This window comes from Paramormyrops kingsleyae, chromosome 7 (genome assembly GCF_048594095.1).
Source record: "Paramormyrops kingsleyae isolate MSU_618 chromosome 7, PKINGS_0.4, whole genome shotgun sequence".
NCBI classification, from domain to species: Eukaryota; Metazoa; Chordata; class Actinopteri; order Osteoglossiformes; family Mormyridae; genus Paramormyrops; species Paramormyrops kingsleyae.
The window spans coordinates 27,222,140-27,232,104 of NC_132803.1; the positions used below are offsets into that span (position 1 = coordinate 27,222,140).

The 9,965-nt window shown below is 43.9% G+C and overlaps 1 protein-coding gene across 1 annotated transcript; it reads left to right on the forward strand.

The window, feature by feature from the left end:
• Positions 1 to 6,703: 6,703 nt before the first annotated feature.
• LOC111857327 (protein phosphatase 1 regulatory subunit 3C-B-like) lies at positions 6,704 to 9,229 on the forward strand. The gene is made up of 3 exons (XM_023838050.2): positions 6,704 to 6,931; positions 7,528 to 7,588; positions 7,744 to 9,229. The coding sequence occupies exons 2-3, from the start codon at positions 7,575 to 7,577 to the stop codon at positions 8,738 to 8,740; spliced, it is 1,011 nt and encodes a 336-aa protein (XP_023693818.1). The 5' UTR covers positions 6,704 to 6,931; positions 7,528 to 7,574; the 3' UTR covers positions 8,741 to 9,229.
• Positions 9,230 to 9,965: the final 736 nt, after the last annotated feature.

Genomic DNA, 9,965 nt, shown 5'->3' on the forward strand with positions numbered 1-9,965 from the left:
GTACTAAAGCAATTGCAAAATGACGAAAACAACTAGAAATTGCTTTTATGATATGCACAACTGACTAGAGGTTGTGGGAATTGAACAAGCATCAGAGACGTTTTGAGAACTTCAATTCTTTTGTGAGAAATGCATCAAAGCAACTGAGGAAAAACTGTAATAGTAGTGGTGGGCAGGGTTCAGTTAATCAACTAAAGACTGATTAGCAAAGTTAGCATTTTCATTAGCGGATTAGCATTACAGCTAACTTTAAAGACTGTTGTGGACCAATTACCTTCTGCTAAATTTAGTTCCAGTAACTGTAAATCCGCTAGTATGTGAGTTAGCACTGGTGAGGCTAAGGACACTGGGCTGCTGGCGGGTGTTCGCATTGCTGGTCCCCTCAGGCGCAGGCCCTTCAACTTACGCGGCTTGGTGGGAACCTGCTGCCCCTCCTGCTCCCTGGATCGGGTGACTTCGTGCAGCTGCTCCAGGTCCAACTGGTACTGGCCACACTGCCTCTCCAGCTTATGTCATTCCCATGCCAGCTGGGCCTCCAGAGCGAGGTCTGCTGCTCCAATTCAAGCTGTTTGCTGCTCTGCAGACTCACGTAGCTGCTCTCAGTCCTGCTGGATTCAGTTCCACTGCTTGTTCAGTCAACCAGGGCCTCCCGGCTGTGACATGCCTCCCCACAGCCAAACAGAACTGCCACAGCCTGCTGCCTCAGTCAGTTGCACCATGGCTCTTTGCAGCTAGTGAGCAGAGAGCCTTTGCTGGCCGGTAAGAGGTTGGAGTCCACAGTAAGGCCCACCTTCTTCGGTCATTGACATCATCTCAGACGGCGGACCAGCAAGCTACCAGGAGTTGCTTGAGAGTGCACTGCATAGGTCCAGGGTGTTTTGGAAAGACAAGTTAAGGCAAGGTATTTCTGGAAATCCATGATGTCAGTTACATGGTCAAAATTGCCACTTCCTGCAGCAGAAAAACATCCCCACTTCATCAGTGACCCACCTCCTGCTTGACTGTGGGGATGGAATTCTTTGGCCTGGCCTTTCTCAAGTCAAACATACCACTGATCCATGTGACCAAACAGTTCCAGTTTAGTTTCATCAGTCCATAGAACTGTTTATCAAAACTCTCCAGGCCAATCCAAATTTCTCCTGACATATTCTAGTCAACCTTTAATATTCTTTGTGGTGAAGAGTGGGGAGCATCTTGGAGTGCATCCATGAAGTCCTTCTTTCTTCAGTCTCATCTTATAGTTGCCACTGAAGCACTTGCCCTGGCCTTCATCAGGTCATCCTGTAGGTGTTTTGCAAGAACACAGAGGTTTTTCTTAGTTGTCCTGGCTAAGTTGTTAAGGGCTTTTGATGCAATTTTGGGCTTGCAGATGTGCCATAAGTTGTAACTTATAATGCTCCCAATCATGCCTCTTGTAATGTTCAGTCTTTGGGAGATTATCCTATACCAGATGCCCTTCAAGTGCAATGAAATCATTTCCTCTCTCAGCTTTTATGATAGCTCCTTAGTCTTACCCATGATTGCAACTCCTTCATGGGTGGGGTTTATATATGCTTCATGGTTGAAGCCAATTAAGAATCATTATTGAATTCCCAAAGGCTTAATTATGTTTTAGCTCCACTTTAGGCCATAAAACTAGCAGAAGGTTTTAAAAACAGCAATATTATATAAGGGTTGAATAATTTTGACATGACTATATTAATAAAATATCCTGTTACTCACGAATACGACATCATACATTTTCTTTGTTGATTTTACATGTAACTCAACTGATAAAGAAGTCATCCAATGCTAATTCTAGCTCTTTGAAAAGAACTTTCATTGGTAAATGTTTCCAATCTTTGGGGCATTGGATATTTCTGATTGCAACTGTACATCATTCCATAGGTTTCTCGTCAGTCATGTACACAATTATATTTATTTCATATTTATTCCATAAACATTTAGCTTTACAGTTCCTGATATATGTCTACTTTGATGTTTTTGAGTGTGTTTTGTTCTGTACAGTCTAATTCTGTTATGTTTTACTGACTGGATGGCATGAGTAGCAATTCCGGTGTACTGATGTAAGGTAAATAAAGAATCTTGAATCTTCAGAACGCACTTCTCTGGACTGTACAATCTCTACCCCCCTACACATCTCAGTGTAATTAGGTTCATCAGATCTGCCTCTGTGGCTGTCCTTTTATATACCGTCGTTAAGTGACACTTTGAATTTTGGTGCGATTCATCTCAAAATGACATAGGAAATCATCTTGCACCCCACAGTTTGAGAACCACTGACCTGGGAAGTTTGAAAAATATCTGTCTAATACATTAAGAGTTGCTATGTTCACTTGCAGTCTCCCTTTAGAAGGATTTTTTGCTGCTACCGAGCACTGTTGCTTCAATTTTGGGGTGATTTGTCTAAAATTAAATTAGATGTAGATATTCATCCATTTAACATTTAAATGGCAATAAAACCCATGAAATATCATGTTTACAATATCAAGTTTTATCATGTTCCCAAGGTCAAATGTCTTCTGCTGTCCCCCTTCCATTGGTTGCCACTAAATGGCAACTCTTGGTGCAATTTGTCTCAAAATTTGGAAAGTACCAGGTCATCCCCCAAGTTATGTGTCTGAAAGGTTGGATAAGCTACATCAAGTACATCATCGCTGAAAACTGCCCTTCTCTTTACTGTCACTATTGGGCACTGCTTCAGTTTTGGTGTATCTGTCTCAAAATTTGACAAGTTTCAGATTTTCAGCGATACAATAATACAATGAGTACAATCTTCAACTCACCACAAAATCATGTTCCTTACATGCCATGTTGTTGCTTCTGTGGAAAACAAAGGGACATTGTGCAAGATGTCTGTCTTTTGCTATCCCACATGTCTTCTGCAAATGATAAATGGATAGTTATTGGAAACAAGCCCATAGCTTAAAGAGTATCATAGATAGAGTTGAAGACACTCGTAGGAATGTTTGGGGACTGGCTGCTGTCATCTTACCTGGTAAAAGCATCACTCAACAATAACATTAGAAAACCTTGCTGATGAATCTTTAATACACAAGTGATAATTTTCCAAGAGTTGTTTTGATTGAATAAATGGCAAATGTGGTATGTAAATTTACGATTGCTGAATTTGCTTTATTTATCAAACCAATTTTGTATTTACATGGTGAAATATTCTTCCTGTTAGAATGTCAGCATATTTATATTTTCCATACGTTATTGATTATTGGCTGATTGCCCCTCTGGGGGCGGTGGTGCCTAGATCTCGGAGTATAGAGTATATATGGGGAGTGTGAATGTGTGTACGGCGTTCATTTCTGTGTCTTCATGTTGGGCGAATGGGTGAATATTTGTTTATGTGTGCATGAGGGTGGGAACGTATGCTTGTGTATGTGTACGCCTGTTTGTCTATACGTATGTGTCAGGTTGGGTCTTAGACTCCACCTGAAATAACATCTCAGGCTCTATTCCCCCCTGCCACACTCCCTGCTGGTGGATGAGGCCCCCGGCTGCCAATGCGTTGGTGGTTCTCGATGTCCGGGGCTGGATGCTCTGGTGTGTGCTGGCTCACTCTCGGCGGTTGCCTGCCGGGGCCTGGCCCTTCCGGCTCTGTCGGGGCCCTGGCTGGGGGGTGGGGGGGCCCTTGGATCTCTGGGCCCGGGGTCCGGTCTGCCCTGGTGTCGTCGCCACGGCCCCCTGCGGCTCCTGTGATGTGGCTGCCGGATGGCCCCCCTCCGGAGCGCTCCTCTGCCCTTTTCTCGGTGGGGGCTGCAATTGTCCCTGCGGTGGTCCTCCTGGGGTTCCCGTGCCCTGGGGGGCCTCTGGATATCTGGGGCCCGGGTCTCCTCCGTGTCGACTTCATGTCCTGGGTGGGCGGGGCTGTGGCTCCCCACACACACTACTAGACAATTACATCGAGAAACCTTAGGAACACCAGCGCGCTGACACACAGGTGTACACACAGGTGCTCACGGACACATGCTCACGGACACACACTGTCTTGATTGGTTGTTGTTTCTGGGCATGGGTTGTAAGGCTGGTTGTGTGTGCTGTTCAACAACATTTAACGTTTGATGGTCGTTGTGATTAGTACAGATGTTGTATGTTGTCTTTCTCTTTTCAAGCAGATTATCTGTTTTGTTTTTTTCTTGTTTTTTTTTTTCTTTTGTTTTTTTTGTTTTTTCTTTCCATTCCTCTCTCTCCCTCTCTCTCTCTTCCCTCCTTCTCCTTTGTCCCTCCCCTCCCTCTCCTTCTTTTGAGGAAGTAAATAAAAATATAAAATAAAAAAAATAAAAAATAAAAAAATAATAATAATAATAATAAAAAAAATAATAATAATAAAATAAATTAATAAATAAATAAATAGATACAGATAAAGTAGTCCCCTGCAGAGGGGGGGTGGAGGAGGGAATATTAAAAAAAAAAAAAAAAAAAGGTTATTGGCTGATGGTTCTATAGATAACTTTAAAATGCTTCAACTGCTGGGGAGCAAGTACAGCTGTTTATTCCATGGAGTCATTTTTTGGCAACTTCTCTTTGGACTCAAGGTTGCTCACATTTGATAACCATTCAAGTATGTTTTACAAGGCAGCCTGATCTAAGCGGTTTCCTGGTTGCACACGAATCATGAATGGGGCATTTCATTGTGTCCATATCCCAGCTTGTAAGACTGTCGTTTTTGACACTAATGAGTAGTTCTTGCATGTCACACTTTTCCACAGAAGCTGCAAAATTATTTTTTTTCTTATGCTCAAAGTCCACTCTTTTTCACTATCAGGTGTATATTATAGAGCTACTAAGTGTAAAATGAGATTAAAGGAATGTTCCAAAACATGAAATAAGGAGACCATCTTCCATCATGGCCTGACATCCTGACTGTGCTTACATCATAAGCTGCTCCACCTCCAGTTCAGGGTAGCAACAAATGTTCCGCCAAGCCAATGCCATCATCCCCATCACTGTCAGGTCACTGGCCTACCACACCCCACTGTTCCCTCTCGCTCGAAAGGTCAGATGTCCTCCACACCCCATTCTGGCACCAGAGGGAGTGAACCTGACACCTTCATATGTACCTTGGCTGTCACCTGCCACGCCTGAGGTAATGGGCTGATTCCTCAGCCCTCACACGCCCCATAGCGCCATATTCCAGGGATCTGACTCACAAGGCTGTGGAACATGGCTGAAGCATTTTTGTCACCTGAGTCATGACAAAATCAAGAGTTGGTCCGCTCCCACAGATTACTATGCAAACTCTTTCACCGCCACTCAAATCATCTAGCATAAAAATATTGTATAATAATAATAATAATAATAATAATAATAATAATAATAATACTCTGCAACACTTTCCAGGATAAGCAGTCAGAAGATGGATGAATAGATGGATGAATGGATGATTCGACTTTATATTAGAACTTGGGCTCAGAAATTCCACTGTATTTTTTGTATAGCAATACGACATACATCAAGCCTTCAGACGCACCAAGCTTATGGGTTGCTGCCAATTTTTATAATTACATCTCCAAATAAAAAGAGTATCATTGGAACTATATGTTTGTGCCCCTCTAGAAAACAGCATTTGTGGGACGGATCACACTGTTCTTGCCAGTTGGAAAGCATCTGTGTCTGCCAGGCTGAGATGAGCATTACTCCAGGTCTGGTGTCCCTGTTCCATTTTAGAACACTTCTTCCAGGTGATAATCTGTGCAAAAGCCCAATGTGCACTAAGCAATGGAATGACGTAAATCAATGTTTGATACAATATTCGACAACCACTTACAGTAGCAAAACTAACAAATACATATATTTATCTGGGTGCAAAAAAACTTATGATTTTATGTGACATGATTTTTTTTAAGTTGTGTATCAATTAGGGCTACCTCTAGAGAGGCCCCATGAAAATATACCATATGGGGCCCCAACCCGGACCAATTTAATTATGTGCAAAATTTTTAGAGCCTAGAGCCCCTGTCATTCAGAGAAGAGCATAGGTTTGGGAATGTCCATGCTAATACTGTGGGAGTACCGCGTGTGTTTTGGGGGGGCAAGGGAGTTGGGGCTAATTTGGCCCCTGCAATGTTGAAACTAAAACTACGCCCTTACACTCAGGGGTTACACTCAGAATTATCCTAATTTCCCCCCTTACAGCACCCCTAGTGTCAGTCAACTGAACACTGGGGCATCCAATACTTTTGATTTAAATGTTTATAGGTAGTTTAGAAGATAAGTGATTGAAAATATATGATTTCCCCTGTATTTTAGCAAATTTGGTTTATTAGTTAAAATGCTTTAATTTACTATTTCCATATCCTAACAATGTCTGTTGAACGTGTGTAGCAAATTGAAATATTCCATTACAGACATACCACACAACCTGTTCTAATGTAGAGATATTGCATTGGAACATGTTACTAATTAAAGTATGTTAATCTGTGGCTGGTTTAGGTTGCCACAACCTTAATAGTTTCACGGCGTAGACAGCGTCCCTATTTCATAAGGTGAGAGCTAGGACATTACGAGATAAAACGGGACGGACCGAACTTCTTGGCTTTGGGACGGCAATACATTTGTCATGATTCATCAGCGAAGCATTCTCCGTAGGTCCGGAGCTGTGCTCTCTCACCGCGCGATCAGCACTTGGCTCGTTCTCTGGAATGTTCTGATTGGCCAATGGCGTTGAGAGGGTACAGCACATTGGTTGCGAGGCGACGTTCACGTGTAGGGACAACAGCTGGGGAATTCAACGCCCTTTAGGTAACTTTAAAATGATCCGACTGCACATGCTCTTTGAAGCTGTGCACCCGATACGACGGCTCGACTTTACTGCTTATTCCTCATTTCAATTTATTGTTTGTTTCACAAAATTTTTGGCAAGTTCCCGTTGGATTTGAGGTCGCTTGCATTTTTTTTCCTGGGCTTGGAGGAGAAAATTGTAAGTTCCCGGTTAGGGATTTTAGCTTTGTGCATATTTCTTATTGTTTTGCATTTGTTTGGTCGCCTTTCTTTCCATATATTCTGTGAACAAATAATGCGAAATATGTCATGAATTGTGTATGTTGTGCGGCAAGTTTTGTTTGTTTTTCATATCGTAGAGGTATTGATGACGGATACTTTGAAACTTCGGAATGTTATTTCCGCTCTTAATTTGCGTCAATTCAGCAAAATCTTTCATTGTTTTGAGATTAATGCGCCTCACTTATTCTCTAGTACTCCGCTAGCTACGCAATGCATAAACAAAATGTATGAAAGGGCCCTATTTATTATGTTACTAGCGCGGCTTTATTTAGTCTAACGTTACTTAGGATAGCTCCTATCGAGTCTGGTGTATTTCCATGACGTCCAAATTGCCGCACCACTTCATTGTTTCCCCTGCGTGCAAGCTGTCATGGATTAGACCCTTTGCCGCGCAGTTTTTTTTTGTAGGCAATTACCGAAATTGGTCGATAGTTTGAAAACTCTGTGCTCCTGTTTTGAATGAATATATATAATATATAAACCTGTGAGTTTAATTAGCGTTTTAATTTCCAGGTGTTTCTGATTAAGTGAAACTCCCGGTTAAGCATCCACTGGTGAAGATGAACTGCACAAAGTAAGCATGTAACATTTTGCCTTGGACTGTCATAAATAGCCTGTAGCTGGGTGGGGGATATGTTTGCATTAAGATGACTGCACCCATACCCACTTAGACTATGATGTATGCCCATCTAAGGGTATGTTGCTTATTGTTGCCCTCCACTCCTCTAGGGTGCTGCAGGTGTTTGGTGGGCACACGTATCACCAACAGGCCATGCCAGTGGACCTGGCTGTTAAGCTGTGCCTGAGTCAGAGCCCTCCCTTGCGCCGCCTGCTGGCTGTATCCCCTCTGAAGACCCAGCCACAGTGCTACCCCCCCCAGCAGAGGTGGCGGGAACCTGTGACCGGTCCCCTCCCTTCACGGAATCAGACAGCGGTCAAGACCCCAGTCAGCATCATCAGAACGAGCGGGGGAAGCATGAGGAAGAAGAACGTGGTGTTCGCCGACGCTCTGGGACTGTCGCTGACGGCGATACGCTTCTTCGAGACGGAGGATGACGTGAATCCCTCTCTGCGAGACTTTGGTGTTGTTGCAAAGCCCTTGGGGTGCACTGACAGGGCTTCCGTGCCCGGCTCTGTGGACCAGAGAGCCTGCCACCTGCAGCTGGGTTTCCCTCAGCCCTGGACGGATTTCCCAGCTTTCCATGCGCGCTTGGCCGGAGGCATGGTCCACCTGGAGAGCTGCAGCGTGACGCCGCGAGGGATTAGCGGCACGGTGCGGGTGAGGAACACCAGCTTTGAGAAGGCCGTGCACATCCGCATCACCTTTGACTCCTGGTGCAGCTATCATGACGTTCCCTGCACCTACCTGCAACAGCGTGCTGGAGCTGGCGGAGAAACTGACATCTTTGCCTTTGACATCCATCTACCTCACAAGCTTGACCCTGAGAAGTGCATCGAATTTTGTGTCTCCTATCGCTCCGCTGCTTTTGCCGAGCCCCTGTGGGACAATAACAGGGGACAGAATTACCGTGTCTTTGTCTGCGTAGACCCTGAGGCAGTCTACTGGGCCTCTGCGCGGCAGCCTAATTATGTTAGAAAACCACTGCACGATGGCTCATGGTGTCACCAGCCGAATGGCACCCAGAATGGGCTGAACTGCTCATTTGATAGCTACCCAGCCATCCAGAGCTGGAGTGGCCTGCAGCACATCCTGCCCTTCTGCTAGCATGACTGACCCTTATTGAGAGCTCCTGTAAAGCAGCCGTCCTTCACCATGGATTCCAGGTTCCTGGAGGACAATCCTTTACTGATTTTACTGGTGCTTTTGTGACCACGGTCAGTTAAAGCTAGTTCTCCTTTCAATGCGAGTTTGCACTTTTGGTTAATATGAAGGTCTGAGTCTTATTACAGTTGATCATTTCTGTTTACATCTGAGATGCACGGTCATGAGATTCCTCATGATAGGTGTCCATCACTTGCGTTACTCTGCTTAAAACCACCCCAAAGTTTGACTGAACTGGTGTTGTGGTTCTGTCTTGTGGTTTTGATGCAGGATTTCATCGGGTGATGAATTACTCTAAATTGGTCTTCAACCACTTCAGAGTATGTATGACTTTAATGAAACTTTCTACAGCATTATTATGAATGTGAATTTTTAAATGTTTAGCTATTTATGAGTGAACCTGTTGTGAATTAAATGTTTTGACTCTTTCAATTTCCTTGTCTGACTATTTATATAGTATCCATCTGACCTAAACCCTAAAGATTGATTTAGGGAGAGGTGTGGGATGATTTTTAAATTTGGTGGGGGGGGGGGTCCCTCAGTCAGTTTTGCTGACTGGGTGGTGGGAGCAAATTTGGGGGGGTGGGGGGGTTCAAGCTCATTTTACTACCTGCAAATGCACCTAATTGTAGCCAATAGATTTCTTTGGAAGGGGGGGTTAGTTCAAGCCCATTTTACTACATGGCTACATGCCTGATGCATTGTATCCAGCCTGGTAACACAGCTCACCTTTTGGGGTCGTCATAGCTGGGGTGACTCTAGGTTACTGACCCTTTGCTTTCAACTTGGGGGGGGGGGGGGGGATCATTATTGATACTGAGATCACAGTACAGGTATATATCACCTAACACCTGGGTTGTGTTCAGTCCAATTGGATGTGGATGTTAGGCAACTTGGGTGATTTCTGAATTTCATACACGCTATAAAACGTGTACTGCCTCAATAGCAGAAACACACTTTATAGGAGTATACACAAAGATAATGACATATTACATTAAATACATAACATTATCACTATCAAGTAGTATGGATATAAGTTGGATATACATTGTACCATTATACAGCTGGCAGCGCAGTCGCTTTGTTTACACCTGCTGAACGTGGTGCACTATGGCCGCTTGCATTGCTGGGTCCCATTAGGCAATCAGGATTTGTAACCTTTTGGGGC